The 17,174-nt window shown below is 35.9% G+C and overlaps 1 protein-coding gene across 2 annotated transcripts in view; it reads left to right on the top strand.

The window, feature by feature from the left end:
* LOC149576526 (Protein kinase superfamily protein) overlaps nt 1-17,174 on the top strand; it is a 56,295-nt gene that overhangs the window by 11,494 nt on the left and 27,627 nt on the right. For both annotated transcript variants that reach the window (XR_016361743.1, XM_089817717.1), the window contains exons 2-6: nt 5,191-5,631; nt 5,917-6,020; nt 9,326-10,107; nt 10,223-10,585; nt 10,826-10,866. Coding sequence is in view for 1 of the 2 variants with exons in the window: in XM_089817717.1 (XP_089673843.1) it covers nt 5,191-5,631; nt 5,917-6,020; nt 9,326-10,107; nt 10,223-10,585; nt 10,826-10,866 (1,731 nt within the window). In the remaining variant the exon portion in view is untranslated. The remainder of the gene's footprint in view (nt 1-5,190; nt 5,632-5,916; nt 6,021-9,325; nt 10,108-10,222; nt 10,586-10,825; nt 10,867-17,174) is intronic.

A 17,174-nucleotide genomic window follows, 5' to 3' on the forward strand; every position in this document is an offset into this window, starting at 1 on the left:
TGCCTGAAAAAGTCCCATGATTCAGCAACTTAGTTTATTTATTATTCTCCAAGCATCTATGCAAGGCATCTGCAATAGCAAGCCTTGTTTGCATTAATCCCTTTCAGGTTGTACTAAAATTTGGGTTGAGGTTACCTTTGAGTATTCAGTGCAGGTTGGGGCATGATCTCGTCTGAGGGTATGACCATCTTTAGTTTCACAATCTTCTTCGCTCTGGGTTCTTGCATTGGTTCTTCATCTAATTTGGATCCTTCTTGGTGTTGGGTCTAGGTCAAGTCTTCCCTCAGTGCTGGCTCTATGCTTGTGCGTGTGTCTAATTTGTCCACAAGGAAGGAACTTTGTCATTTGGTCAATGGCTTGGATGATAGTGAATGGCAGTGATGAAAGTTGTTACAGATAGATAAATTCAAGTGAATGACATATTTTTGTAATATTATTGTTTTATAAAATAAATGAATATAAGGGATGGCTGAGATACAGCATCCTTCATGAATAGAGTTATTGACTCAAATTGACTTCCATGAGATTAATTTTCCTTACCTGTCTAAACGGACAGTCACATATTAATGTTAATTAAATTAAAAAACCTATTCATTTTTATTTGATGTCTATATTATATAAATATCTGAGTACTAGGTGTTATTAATGAGGCTTGTTAGTTTTTTCCCAAGGTCATTCTATTTGGAAAGACCTTTTAATAGATTAAATGTTAGACTTTTGTTCTTCCAAGGATTAAACTGAACACTAGGTGTTATTAAGGAGGCTTATTAGTGGTTTTCTAAGGTCACTACATTTTGGAAGACCTTTTAAGAGACTAAATGCTAGACATTTTGTTCTTCCATAGATTAAAAAATCTTACAGATTCTTATTAGTACTATCATAAGACTCAATGAGATGGTAGTTATTTTTCAGGTGGTATTGAGTCAAATAGGTTGCCACTTCCACTGAATCTAATTTTGAGCAGTTTTATCAATTTCTTCAATACAGCAGTCTTTGTTGATGAGAACTGTACCTTGCATTATGCGGTGTTTTTTATATTTATTGTGTTGTAGTTTTAAGTTATTTTTTGTTTTTTCCTTCACTTCCATTCCTGTTCAGTAGCATATGCAGGGTAACTAAGTAAATGTCTCTATAAATTTGTCTATTGTCCTTTGTGCATGTTCATTGCCTTGGTAAGGAGCACCTCTTGCTCGATATGTGATCTTCCATTCCTTTGATTCCAGTTTACTTAATAGAGCTAGGATTATGATCTTTAATGCCTGTATAGGTGCAGTTTTCTGAGTTTTCATTTTCATACAAATGTGAGCCAATCAAAATTGCAACAACCTATGCCTACTGGTTACAGGGTACATATCCATCCCTCAATCTAAACCAACTTCTCAAGTATTTTGCTTTTCTTAAATTGGGAGATCTAACACTAGAATCTAGTTTCAATGATGTTTCAATTTGATATAGTCATTAAAGTTTTAAATCTATTGTTATTTTTAGTTTAGAGGTTTGGGGGCACTTGTTTGGGGTCTATTGACTGGGTCCATGCTAAGAGGATTCAAGCTATCATATTTCAGCTCATACATGTATAAAAATGGTTCCTTTGTGTATTAATGAAGATCAATTTGTTGCCGAATCTGTTTTCTTTTGCATATCTTCAAGGCCATTTTTTATGCAGGCCTTCGGTAATTCATCACCAGGCCAGGAAAGATGTCCTTATTTAGCTCTTTGCTCTTTGGATAGGTTTTCATGTTGGATGCTTTGGACAACAATATTATTGGTTCGCTAGTTTTATTTTGCTTGCTTAGTTTATCAATATCTCTGCATACCTGCTTCCTCATTTCAAATATTGTTAGGAAACCCTAGCCACTTTCTTTGAGGTAGAATGTGATCAATGTTGTTGTCAAGAACATTTAGCAGCAATTAATTTTAGCCCACTTGAGTCTCTCCCTAATGCCCTTTTAATGATATTGGTTTATATGTCAAGCATTTTGCTCATAATGTTGATGGCATCACCATTCATCTCAATTCTAGCAAGAGTTTTTTGATACCAGAGGACAAGAAAGTGAATGTTAAGGAACTATGTACTTTCAGTTACCCTTTCTACTTAGTTGTAGAGTCCGCATTGTGCACCCATGAGCCAGGTTGAGGTGTGTTTGGGTCCAGTTAAGCACACCCAATGTGCTGTGGGTACGCATGGGGTCCACCCCAAGTATGCCGGGTCGCTGAGTATGCAGACTATGTTACCTAAACTATACCCGGGGTGCTTGGATCACACTTTGTGCATACAAAGGTGCACCTGGAGCATACCCACAGTAATAGCAAATATTATAAGTAAAAAATAACAAATATATAAGTGATAACACTTATTTATTAATGTGAGTACCTCTTCAATGGGCACTACAGAAGTAAAAATAAATATTTGTTTATTTTCAATCAAAATTTTCATTTTGTAGCTTTGAATTTTGAATGCTCTTAGTTAGTCACAGCAAGTGCAACACAAACTAGTGGATAATGTAGCACTGATCATGTTTTATATAATTGGTTGCATTGTTCGTATGGCTTAATAATTAATTTTGTTGAGGAATTACATTATACACATGATCTAATGCTAGTCAAAGTCATAGACTGGACTTAGGTCCAATCCATATCACTAATCCAGGATTTTGCATCTTGAAAATCATTAATTAACAAGAAATGAGGGTGCTCTTGTATTAGTTTTAGGCAAGGAAACACACTGCTACCTTGGAGATTCTGTGTGTGAAGTGGTCATAAAATTTGTGCTTATGTTTATCCAAGGAGATCTAGTAGTTCATATAAAAACTTATTGCAACTTGTAATTACTAATAAAGTACCCACATTAATTCTTTCTTTGTCAATCACAAGCTGTGTATTTGTGATGATTTCAATGATAATCATTTTGATGATTGATGAACTACATTGAAGGTAGGATACAATAACCATTTTTTATTTTCAATATTGTAATTGTAATGATTTTCATTTGAATTGTGAACCTAGACAGATATGGGATGACTTATGACTTAATAGTTAGTAATGAGATTCTGAACTATTAATTGGCATTTAATGCTTATTTTTGGCACTTCGCACTGATTAATAATGAAGATCATTCCATCAAATGATGTAGGTTTAAATTCCTTTAATTTTTGGTGTATATATAATATTATAATTATATATAATTACATATATACCCATGTACCCAATACTGGGTTCCTGTTCCAGCAACTTAGCCTTTCCCTATGAGATTCGAGGGAGATATCACTGTCTAGACAGGAGCCTAGGAGGTTTCCCGAGCAGCTCCTTTTGTTATTCTGGCAGAAGATGCTATAACTTTTCAGTTTTGATAGGCTCCCATTTATAGTCATTGAGCTTTACATGGGACTCCTAGGATTACTCGATTTATTACTTCCTTTTTCAGCCCATTATAGCCATTGGAGGTGTTAGATATGCGTGGGATACAATAATTTCAAAAAACTATGGAGATAGGTCAACAAGAAGATTTGTCGTCCTTATTGGTGCGTTTCTATCAGAAATCCCCCCATGCATTATTGTACTAGACATGGTGAATGAACTGCTCTATGATGGTTAAGTTCATTTATTTGTCCTTGTACAAAAATCAGAATATGAGGGAAGGCACACACCATTCTCTTTCAGAATTATTGTTCTTGGATGCATGGCAAGGTTCAAGTGGGAGTATCCTGCTTGCTATAAGTGTCCAAGATTGAATTACCTTAAACATTCAGCTTCCTCGAATTGCCCAACAAAGGTCTCTCATTTCACTTCATTTTTCAATAGACATCTTCAGGATATTTGCTTGTACTCTTATGATTATATTTGATGAAGTTGCCTTCCATTCTGAATTTTGATAGAGTGAACTTTGATCTGCAACCTCACTCTCCCTTGGTCTTCTTGTATTTCTTGAGGAACTAATCTTCCTATCACATGTTTATTTGTACTTGGATTACATATTGCTATCTTCTCAATATGTCTCATGTCATAATGCTCTTTACATAATTTGTTGTAATTAGACTTTGTATGTATAAATTTCGTTAATTTTTTTAGTTCTAAAGAAATACTTGAACTTTGTGCCTGATTTTGTGTTGATTGTATTTCAGGATGTTTAATGCTTAATGTAACATAAATATATTTATATTTTTGGGTATCTATGAAGTAAATTCCTCATTACTATACAAAGTACTCATTCTTTTTCTCTCCCAATTTTTTTTAATTTACATTTCTTGAGTGTTGAGTTTCTCCTAGGTTTTTTTGCCAAGTTATATTGATTTTCAAGCCAATTCTGTTTCTTCCTTTGATTAACTCATTGTTGAATCCAAAAATGTCAGTTATTTCTAAAGCCAAGAAGATGCAAAATTATAGACTATAGGAACTCACAGTAAGAGACAATTTTTTGTGTCCCATACTAAGGCTTTAGGAACTCACAGTCGGACAAATAATTGATTCGTGCTAAGAAGATTAATTGGGGAAGGTATCTAGCTAGAAAGAAATCTCAGGTGTTCTATGTAAAGGTGCATGCCAATTTCAAATCTGGAAATGCTTGAGAATATAATAGAAGAGGGTATCAAACATTCTAGACTTGGTAATAATTTTTAATTTAAGTAAGGTTGTTTCTCAATTTCTCTCCTTATATACATGAGTATGGGTTGCAGGAGTCAGAAATAAATTGAGACGCTGATGTTTCCCCTTTTTTGAATCACAACCAGTATAAATCATGATTTCGTTTACAACCAGTATAAATCATGATTCCCTTTACAACCAGTATAAATCATGATTTTGTTTACAATTTTTTGCTTCAAAAATTAGTGTTTGTGGGACTTTTTTCTAATTTTTTTTGTCTGGTTCTTCCCCAACTCGAACGTTAAGCCCACACTGACTATTTTCTAATTAACTGAATAAAGCTTTTATTGTTTGGTTTTGTACTTAGTACTTAGGAAGATTATTGTGACTATTTTCCAGACTATTCTGTTATCTAATGTGGATAGTTTCCTGTGGTTCTTCTGTTAGGTATAAAGAATGATTGATTGAAAAATGCCTTCTTATGAACTACATGTAAATGTTTTGTGTGGCATTTTTGTACGCTTTACTTAAGTAACCAGTAGGCATTTTGATTTTTTAACAAGTCCTACATATTCTGATCCGGCTGCAATACATGGTTGTGGATTGCAGAGTTATAATGTTGTTGATTATGATGAAAAAGTTATGGATGGATTCTATGATGTCTATGGCATTTTATCAGATCCCAACTCGCAGGGGAAAATGCCTTCGCTTGTTGAACTTCAAGGAACACCTGTTTCAGATAATATTGGATATGAAGTTGTTTTAGTCAACAGAATCATAGATCCTGCACTTGAACAACTTGAGCAAAAAGCACTTGGTATTTCATTAGAGCTCAAGGCAGCTGACCTTGGGCCATTGGATAGTGGCTTAGTACAAGGGGTAGCTGATCTTGTTGCTGAGCATATGGGTGGTGCTGTCAATAATGCAGATGATATGCTTACAAGGTGGACATTAAGAAGTTATGGGTTGCGCAGTTCCCTTAATAATATTGTTCTACCTCTTGGTCGCTTACAGATTGGACTATCACGCCACAGGGCTCTCCTTTTCAAGGTTAGATTACTAATACATCAGATATTGCATCCATTTTGGTTGGCTTTTCAAGGTACAAATAATGTAGATATACACAAGTTTGTCAATGTTCTGTTATATTTTAATTTTATACAGATTAGATACTGTGTATTCTTTTTTGACCAATATTGTTTTCCGTAGCAACTATGTGGGCCATATCTTGCTTTATTTACTTCCATGATAAATCCTACTATGAAACTGTACTGCCAGTTTGCAAACATTTTTTCAATGGTTATAACCTCTATCCAATCTGGGTTTGGACTGCAGGTATTGGCAGACCGTGTAGGCATTAAATGCAGGTTAGTCAAGGGGAGTCACTATACGGGAACTGATGATGGGGCAATCAACATTATAAAGTTAGACTGTGAAAGGTATGTTGAAGGAATGTTACTGTGTTCTGTTTCTGTTTCACTTGTTGGATTTACTGGGTTACAATATCCTGCAGTAGAGGTAATTATGATCGTTGTCTTTTAATTTCTATCCACCGAACTGATTTTTGTCTGTAAAAGGTATATGATAATTTGTATACCCATATCCTAGCTACTATATCCTAGATTTCTACAGGCTGTGTATAAATGCACCTTGGTTTTGTATCGACCATGTTCACATTAACAGCTTCTTTCGTTCTTTCGTGAGATGACCCCACTTATTGGACACTTGACATTGTATTATCAGATGTGCATTATCATGACTTTTAATTCGGTGATCACTTTCTCCTGCTGGTTCTTGTTGTGTCAACCTTCTAGAGGGTGACTTGTGGTTTGCTTATAATTCACTACCTATATTAGCAACACCTGTTGATTGTTCTTATTCTTTAGGTTGGACTTACAATATTTAGTGTAACGCTGGGTAATTTTGCAAATCTCCCAAATTTAGTTGCTTTAGTTGTTTTGATTTATATTTCTTTTTATGCAACATGACATGCATGACACAAATTCCTTGATCAGGGCATCTATTAATGTGGTTCCGTTGGATCATCTGTCTTTGTAGAATGGTTATTAGCACAAGCCGCAGAGCAATATAACACAGATTCAATAATACCAATAAAACATTCATTACTCATACCAGAATACCAGAATGGCGAGGAAATATTATTACTTTATTGATAACCGAAAACATGAGTACATCATCCATATTCCAAAGTTCTTATATAATAGTCGATTGGTTGGGAAAACCAACAGACACATCCACCTGCTTCCTAACTACTCTCTCCTGACAAAGCTTAACTAGTACGGTCCTTGTGGATTTTTGTTATAGCAGCAGACACGAACCTTCTCTTGCTCCTTTTCCATCCATCTTTGGTAGTATTTATTCCTCTGGTCTATTTCTGCTATTCTAGTGAGAGAAATTGCCTCCCATGTTTTATCACGGTGGTTATAATGTGGCATGAGTTCTGAATTCAAAATACATACATTTTTCTGTCGGTGTTGCTCTCTTTCCCCCTTCTACTCTTTCATTAACAAGTCTTCATAGTATTGGTTAGTTAACATGGACATAATTGGATTTCCAATGATAGTGATGCCAAAAATGTAGGACTATGAAACTATAAATGCTTGGCAGTCTGAAAAGTGGATTTCTATCAATGATCACACAAAATATATGCAACATTGGAGATATGATCTGCTGCATGAAGACATAATCCAACTAAAAACTAGGAGTTAGGAAACATAATACCAGGGTTCTCAATAGACACCACAGCAGTTCATGCCAGAACTATCTCCACTTCTCCCATCTACCACTTCTTCGGCAGGCACCAGTCACAAACTTTTACTTGCTACACCTTAACAAACATGTCTGCAGTTAGAAACCACATGCCATGGTCCAGCTCCTCCTGCCTTATGAATTGTGGATGCTATCACTGCAGATGATTGTGTTGCTGAAGTTTCTAGAGACCTCAAGATGGCCTTATTGTGGGTCACAATGGGTCTTTCTAGAACCTTCCCCAAATCACCACAATAAGCTCTGAGCAGATGTAATATGTACCACATCTGGGTCCAAAGACTACCGATATGTCCGGGCAGATTTGTTGATGGGGCTTCACCAGCCTCCATGTTGCCTTTGGTTTTTTTAGCATCTCCTCCTAGCACCATCTCCATATTGCCAAATTGATCAGGAAGGAAAATATGTAACCACCAAAGCTAAATCCCTTTGTTTGGAACCACCTCTGCTGAGATCAAGAGAAAATTTCTTGAATAGTATCCTAAGACCCTAGGGCCCAGTTAAAGTTCATTTATGTTCTTCTGCGACTCCCTTGATTAACCCTAGATTATCACATAAACATTACTTTCAGCATATGGTTTGTACACATGGCCTTCTTGCAATGTATCTCTTCCTCCTGAATTTTTCAAGCAAGGATAATATATTGAAACCCCAAATACAAAACCAGAGCCACTCCTAGGTGCCAAAACAGTAGCATACACTGGAACCAATGTGCAACTGAAAATTGCCACCACATGCCCTGAAATTCACCTGTCACTCACGCAGAAGCACATATGGGCCAATGTGCTATGCGTCACCATAATAGGGGTCTGATCTATGGTATACTTGGCCAAATAATTAGCTGCAGCATTGTCAAATCTACATCAATGACAGAAGATAACCCTAAAATGCAAACTCACCAAATGAGCCTCCTCTAAATAACTCCCTAGCTTACAGTTGGAGAAGCTTCCTTTTGTGAAAGCATTGATAACAGTAAGTGAGAACCAGCTTCATTTGAGAAGGCCAGCTCCATCCCAGCTGATCTTGATCTCTGCGAATAAAGATCTACCATGCATAAAATATCTATCCTTTTGGGTATGGCCATACCTGTCTCATCAACCGAGGATTCCATCGAAGGCACCATCAAAACTAAACATGACAAAGCCCTGGGGGAGGGGGGTGGCTGCAAAGCATCATATTCGTTTGTTGCTGAAATGCCATTTTTAACCTTATTTGATTTTAAAATAATCATTTTAGTCCTGGTAGTAGTGAGTGTATTACTAACTATATATGCTATTTTTGTTTATTTAACTAGTTTAACTTTATAACATGGGGCATTGACTTCCGGTTGACAATCAAATTGTAGAGATCTACAGACAACATGTACCACTGTTGATCACATAGCACAGGATGGGAAAGGAGAATGGATGGATCTTCATCTTACTTGACAGCTTCAGCCTGGTGACAACCAGGTTGTACTGCTGGCAACTGCCCAACTCTCTGGGAAAGAAATTAGGCAATAGAAATATTAGCTTTACTTTGTCTACTAGGGGGTAGACATGATGTGTAGGCTTAGCATTTGATGATAAATGGGCAGTTCTGGCTTGGGTTTTGATGGTACAGACCATTGAATTTTTGAGGGTGAGTGACTGATATTCATTGGCTGATCCAATTCAGTAAATGATTACTTAGTGTCTTATTGATGGTTGTTTATTTTATCAAATGTGGTATGCAGGCAACAGAACGAATCCTAACTGAGACTTCACATGGCCTAGCACAGATTTTTTTTCCTGTATAATTCTGAGTTGAGATAATTTTGTAATTATTCTGATTTATTTTATATGTCATAGTTCTGCATCTTTGTTTCAAGCTTTGCAGGAAGTTTCAGATTTTTGGACATTTTGAGAGCTTCAACAACCAAGTATTAATCAATTTTTTTCTTAGAGAATTGTGCTGATATGAAATTGATTTTTTTCAGGGAATTCATTATTGATCTAATGGGAGCTCCTGGTGCATTAATTCCTGTTGAAACAACCAGTACAGTTCATGCACAAGGTCCTGTGTTAGATAAGTCAAATACTGGCCAAGTTATTATTGCACAGGCAGTCCAGGATTTGTGCTCAACTCTGGAGGAAAAAGACATTGGTCTGTTTGTTGATCGAAGAGATGCCGTTGTTCAATCTAACAATGATGCAGGAGATTATAAATCAAAAGTTGAAAAATCAAATTTTGATGCAGCAGCAAGTAGGGTTCTAGAATCAGGTATGAAAGATGTAAGGCTCAATGAAAGACCTCAATTTCATTGTATTGAACATGCACATGGAAAATCAAATTCACCATTCAATAGGCCAAGGAGATCTCCATCTTGGACAGAGGGAGTAGCTTCCCCTGCTGAGCAAATGAAAGTGAAAAATGTTTCCCAATGTGTGATAGCAGCAAATGAAAATCCCGAGTTTGCGCAAAGACTACATGCTGTTCTTTTAGAGAGTGGAGTTCCCGCTCCTCCAAATTTATTTGATGACATTAGTTCGCAACAATTTGCTGGACAAATTGTTTCCCAGCATAAAGGAAATAATCAGGAGAAAGGAGCATATGAGTTCCAGAGAAGGAGAGAGAAACGTCCTTCAGGCCCTGGGCGACCTCCACAACCTATTATTCGGAAGAATTCTACTACACGCAATGGTGTGGGTGAAAATTCTCAGGTCCAATTTGTGGATAGATTGGAATTGAGGAGAGTGCCAGTGGAACTTACTGACTCAGGTATTTCAACTTAAGAAAGCTTGTTATGTATCATTATTTCCTTCTTTATCATGGGTGGCAGTTTCAACTCAGGATACTAACATACACAGATATCTTTCAATTTCTGGCCCAACAGTCACTGGTGATTTGTCCCCAATTGTAGCAACAAGCAAATGCTGTCAACCTCTTACAAAAGGCCCTGGTCTAGTTGAAAATGCTAATATTACATCTTCGACTCTTGCGAATCAGAAGCGCACAGGAGTTGATAATGTCTTACAACACAATTTAGTGGATAGGGAACACACTTTCAATAGAGGCAGAAGGGAACTTATGGAATCTGAAAGCATGATGCACGGCGAGTCAGTGGATTCCAGGAACAATGCAGACGAACTGGGCCCATCAATTAGTAGTTGCAATACTAAATACCCTCTAATGGATGATGTAGCGGAGTGCGAGATCCCATGGGAAAATCTGTTAATTGGTGAACGGATTGGATTAGGTAAGGATTTAATAGCATATTATTTTGTATTACTTTGATCCTGTATTTGTTTTGTAGGTTTCTGAGCTGAATTATAAATACTTGAAGGATTTACTAGCATATTATTTTGTATTACTTTGATCCTGTATTTGTTTTGTAGATTTCTGAGCTGAATTATAAATACTTGTGGTGATTTTAATTTTTTTCCCAAATTTGATGATAGAAGCATACAAATTTATTATTTAACACATCGTTTTATAGGTTCTTATGGAGAGGTTTACCATGCAGACTGGAATGGCACAGTAAGTTCTGTTTCTTCAGCCAGCCTTTAAATATTATGTTTGTTTAGGGTTGGACTTAATTTCTTAGCAAGCTATATTCTCTGAGGTTATAAGCATTTTAATGTAGCATTTCAAACAGAAAGCAAGCTTATTCTACATATTGATTTCATGTCTTCCTGCACTTTGTAGCCATAAACAATTTACGCTGTTTTCCAGTTCTTATGTCAACAATTTGTTGGAGCCAAATAGCAGTTTCTATCATGAAATTTATTTTTGACTTATAAAGATTGCAAGCCACCAATCTACAACTCTATTACAAGCTATGTAAGATAGTATCAGCTTATTATGAATAATAATAGCTACATCCATTACCAGCTATTTCCAGCCTCGATAAAAGACAATAAGAATTAAGACCAAGTTGCAAAATTTGGGGGAGTCCAATCAGTTCAGCCTTTCATTGAAATTGTGACTTTGTGAAATAGAAGAATTCAGTAGAATTAGAAGACTTAGTTCAGAGGGTGAAAGAAATCACAGTATTTAAAGGCAGCTGCTTCCAAAAAGAGGTCAAATAATATGAAAAAATCAAATTATAAATTAAGTTATCAATAAAGTGGTATTTGATGACTCATTCAGAACTCAGTCTATTTAAAATAGACCAGGCAAGGAGAAGGCAGTATCATTGAGAAAACATTTTTCATAATTAATTTGATTTCTACTCGTTGTGGAGCCCTAAGTTGAACTACCTAAGTATGAAAGTCTCTAGATCTGGAATTGGAGGATGAAGACATGCAATGGCTTGGAGCGATTTCACACAGACATCACCATTGTGCAGGTTTGATTAATTTGTAGTTTGTATCAAGAAGCTCGCTGTTACTGCGGACTGCTGTGATCCAGTTTCAGAGGTTTTTGACTGATTAGAATTGTTTTTTCTGATATAAAAATCAGCAACACTTGGTTGTGAATATTCCACAACCTGTGGTGAGTTCTTATATTCCATATCCACCTTGGGCGGCCAAAACAGTGCAAAATGACCCAGCCAATTACAGTATCAGTGATGTAAGACAAGATTATTATAGAAAAATTTGGAGATAAACGAGTTGTTCAATAAGCTAATTAATGGTTTATTAATTGAAGCTAAATTTGAATTGTGAACAAAGATAATTCCTTTTGAGTTTTCATTCATTGAAATGGTCAACTGCCCTTAATTTTTATAATTCCAGGAGTGGTAATTTTATGAACAATTACAATATTAATTTGTGGAGGAACTAACTGTTGTAAGGTTTTCACACCATCGCTCCATAGCAAATGGGCACCTCTTCTTTGCGCTTTAGCAGCAGTAATAGTTGTCTTAGGTGGAAGCAATTCTCAAGTCTCTAAGTCGAAAGGGTGAGTTTGAGCAATTTTTGGTCCGTTGCGACGTTAAGAGTGTTTCTGGGATGTGAGCGAGAGTTGGGCTTAAGCCTGTCAAGGTTATGGAGTCGAAATCAAGGGATTTGAGACGAAATGAGTTGAAACCTTTAGAAAATCCTTGTTGTAGCTTCAATTTGGCCTCATAAAGTCAGGAAAGGTTGTGGGAGGTATCATTGCTGAAGACACGGTGAGTTCTGAAACTTGTCTAAGTTTGGAATTTTTCGAAAAACCCCAAAATCTAGATTCTGTATTTTGACTACTACAAAATTGAAATCAATCTTAAACATCCTAACAATATTAATATAGAAATAACATGAAGTATATGAAAGAAACTTAAATGTTATATTTATATTAATCCTCCTGCCTCATAAGCTAAAAAACGCTGTTAAAATGGGGAATTAACTTGCAAATTCAAAATCTTGGCACTAAGCTGGAATTTAACAATGACCGAGGGTTTCATAATCCTTGCCTACCCTAATTTTCCGACCTAGCAAAATTGGAATGAGAATTGGTGCAACCCCCTCAAACTTGCATTGTCAAAGAGCAAATGAGCGAAAAATGAGCTTTTTATGATGTGTTTTAAGTTGGAACAATGATGAAAATCCTGAGGTAAGGGTGAACTCATATGAGGCTTGCTAGCCTTATAATATGATTTATTCCCCATGATGAAAACAAGTGATATATCTATTTCATTCTGATTCCTAGTTCACACTTCTAACTTTCCTCTTTTCGCCTTCTCCCTTTACAAATTCTATTCTATTCTCTCTTTTATATTACATGTTTGAGGGAGTCAAATCTTTTTGTCCCATGCCTTCAACAATTCATTAAATGTCAAAATTTTCTAATTTTAATTAATCTTATCTATTCCATTCCGATCCCTTTCCATGGGATTAGTACCAAATGTCTTTATACAATCTCTATTCCAATATTCCTTCCTTAGTTCCCACTTCCTTTCTTTCCTCTTTTTGCATTCTCCCTTTACAAATGAATTTTATTCTCCCATTTATATCACGTGTTTGAGGGAGTCACATCTTTTCGTTCCATGCCTTTTGCAATTCTTAATATATATTAAATTCTTAATTAATTTCTTTCATATCTTAATTAAACATTATCTATATTCTACTTTTATTATTATTTATTTTTAAATGCTATTTCAGAAATGGGACATCACAGTCTGCCTTTCCCCAGAAATACTTGTCCTCAAACAAGGACAATTTATGCAAATCTTTTTAAAGATTGACAATCTGCAAGGTTTACAATTTTAAGACAAGCAATAGTAAGTTTCCACAATCCATAACAATTTTCAATTGCTGTTTCTGGAATCAATCGTGTAAAGGTTTTTCATCAATGTTTTGGATCACACTCCATGTCCCATCATTGTGATTTTTTCTCCTTTTGCCTTCTCTCTTTCATCCTGATGATGGATCATGGAGTGTGATCTGAAACGTTGATGAAAACATCTTAACACAATCGATTCCAGAAACAACAATAATTTTTTTTAAGACAAGTCTTTTTTCATCTTCTAGCGAAGAGAATCAAGGCCATATTTTATTGATATTAAAACAGATTTGAATTGATCAACATTCGCCAATAATTTTATAGCTTTGTGTTTACTATAGCTATTCAATTATAAACTAAGTTGCTGATTGGGGTTCGGGGACAGATTTGGGTTTGTGGGCTCAGGCATATTTTTCCCCCATTTGGGTTCATGAGTGGGTTCATGAGTGTATATATATATATATGCATTATATGTACAAGAGAAACATGCATCGAAAAACATGCATCGTTGCAAAACACAGTCATTTCACAATATGAATAATTGTTGCTTGATCATTGATAAATGCCAAATGTCAATGATAAACATTAAATGGTCGCTCATTAATCTATCTCGATGATTGTAGTTTATCAAGTGTTTAGTAGTTTGTCAATGATCATATTATCAAATGCCCTTCAAGGGTCAAGTGGATCATCAAAAAATGAGGGATCAATTACTTAATGGCTGACTGCAACTATATATAGATCCTCATCATTGGAACCCCAACTGGCTCCACTAGTCCCAGATGCTGCCATATAATCGTCATCCTCCTCAACATGAGAGATTAGATGAGTGAAATGTTTTCTATTAGGTTCCTTTTAGAATTACATAAAAAAACTCTTCAAATTTGTTTTATTTCACATTTTGGACCCTACTGCCCCGGGTACTCCTGGGTCATGGGTTTGCTGTGAGTTTGCCCGGATTCGCTCAGGCAAGGACCCGGGCAAACCCACAGTCCAAAATAAGGACCTGCCCAGGCCCGTAGCAAACCCGGATGCAAATCTGGACACATGCGGACCCAGACCTGAATGCGGGCAGGAAGGGACGAATCTGGCTTCGTAGATTATAAAAGATTGACCAAAAGTTGAACCACATGTGGAGCATTCACTTGAAAGTACAAAATATACAGATGATTGTATGAAGGCACAAAGCATACACACAGTACAGGCAATATTAGACTCCTTATTGTGTAGTATGATTTGTGTGTTCATCTTTACCTTGTAGGATGACACGATCAAATCTTTTGATAGATTGATATCAATTTTAACATATCTAACCAGGACATGGCATTTTGGTTTGCGTTTGGAAATGGCATTTGTAATGCTTCCTACCCCAGGAGAATGCCAATTCCCAATGATCAACATATCACTATGCATTTAAATTAAGAAATAATCCCTGATCCATAATATATATACTTAGGCCCTAATTCCTTACTTCTCTCGTAATCAGTAGCCTTAAGAAGGATGAGGATTAACTCCTTACAGGGTGCTTGAAACCAATCTGCAAGTAGGCTCCCTGAAGGCTTCAAGACCCCATCCTTATCCTATCTTACGAGTTTCCTCCTACATTGCGAGGTTTTACTCTGCCTATTCTTACATAGCACCAACCTATCCTCTTAACTGAATTAGTGAGTGATTAAGAAATTGACAAAGTATATATTATAACTCATGGATTTGAATACACACACGCACATACATACATAAAGTTAGTAAAAAAATACATAATTCTAATTTCATCATTATATATATATATATATATATATATATATATATATATATATATATATATATATGATCATATAAGAGTTTCTTAATAGAATTCAAATAAAATATTCTGTAAATCAGAATTAATTAATATATAAATTACAGCATATTTTGCTGCCCCATGAGGCTTGCCAGCCTTGCCAGCCTTACAATATGATTTATTGTTTTGATGAACACAAGTGATATATCTGTTCTACTCTGATTCCTTTGCATGGGATCAGTATTAAATTGTACGATCTCCTATTCCCATTATTCTCTTTTTAGTCCTCCCTTCCTTTCTTTAATCCTTTCTTCTTCTTCATTTCCTAATGAAATTCTATTCTCCTTTCTTATCTCATGTTTGAGGGAGTCTTTTTACCAATCTTCCCAAGACTGAAATTCCTGTCTTTTGCCATTCTCAGCCCTGTTTTCCTCTTGCTGTCCACCCAACTAGGGGAAAAACCTTCTGTTGGCACTGAGGAACCTAGGTACATTCCATTGAAACATTGAACATTCTAATATAAGAAAGTATAGTGAAATGCTTCCGTATTCAATCAAAGCTTTTATCAACTCTTTCTTCTAGAGTAACTAACATTCCTCTGATACTCGTAGAGATAACCTCACAAATTTGTAATCACATAACATTGACCATCAAAGCATGCCTAAACTTTGGAGTAAGTGCATAGTGCAACTTAAATTGCTTGGTCACAGTCATCTCCACTCCTTGGTGCGGTCATCCAAATAGATTTGGCAGAGGATGATTAAGTGATCCAAGCTGAGTTCACCATCCAATTTGAAAGAAATGAGGTTTGGTTGTCAACACATATCAAACATACCATCTACTTTCTAACCTCATGCTTGTATCTTGATGTGGAATAGTTAAGTGATCTCTTCTATAACATGAGATCGTCACCCAATTTTTGTCCGCCCTTCTGCAGTCTCTGAACTGCACTTAAATTATATTTTTTGAACTGCACTATTGGTATTTTTTCTTTTCTTGTTTGCCTAATGATGTGCCAACTCTGGATGTAGCATTTAGTATCCCTCTTCACTACTCTCGTCTTCCTCACAATGAGTACAATGCCATTTTATTTTGAATTGATTATGGAGGTAGCATTCTTATTGCATTTACCCCCATTAGCATATTCATGATTCATTCCACAACATTGCTTCACTTGCACCCTGTTGTTTGTGCTTTTAGGAAGAGTCTCCTTTCTTGTCTAGCTCAAGTTAGTGTGTTTGGGTAGAATAGGTAGATGCCTTGACTATGTCTTGGGGTTTGGCTGTTGTTCAAACAACCCAACAACAAATTTTATGAGCACTTAACAGCCTATGATATCTTTAGCAAGTTGGACCATTCTATTACTAATTTTGCTTGTCCAAGTTTGCATGCTTTGCTCTTATTCTTGCGCAATAGATGCTATTGTATAACCGTCTTCTTTATGGCATATAGAGTGGAATTGGTTATTGAGCATTTTGTAATCATCCCACTTAGAATGGGTCTCTTTTTGAATCCCCATAGAGTGTGCATAGCTTCTATACTAAGTAAGAGTATGCCTGCAATGCTGAGCCTACCAAAGAAATTTGTTGATGGATATAGATTATGCAAATAGAAGTATACCTCTGTTTGAGAAATACACTCATCAAGCTTCTCAATGTTTACTTAGCTATTATAGGGCTGGATATCCATCTTTGTCTCACCTTGGAAAAATCTTTCATTTGAGATCTCTGCTAACACGTGTTCCAACTTCTTTGCCGCTCGCTAAAATTCCCATTAAACCATAGTCTAATATGTATTGTTTTCTACAACAACTCTTTTTAATTGAAATTATGTCTTGTATAACTGAGTGTTTTATTGAAAC

The sequence above is a fragment of the Cupressus sempervirens genome, chromosome 1 (genome assembly GCF_028749045.1).
Source record: "Cupressus sempervirens isolate cs-2001-9-10 chromosome 1, ASM2874904v1, whole genome shotgun sequence".
NCBI lineage: Eukaryota > Viridiplantae > Streptophyta > Pinopsida > Cupressales > Cupressaceae > Cupressus > Cupressus sempervirens.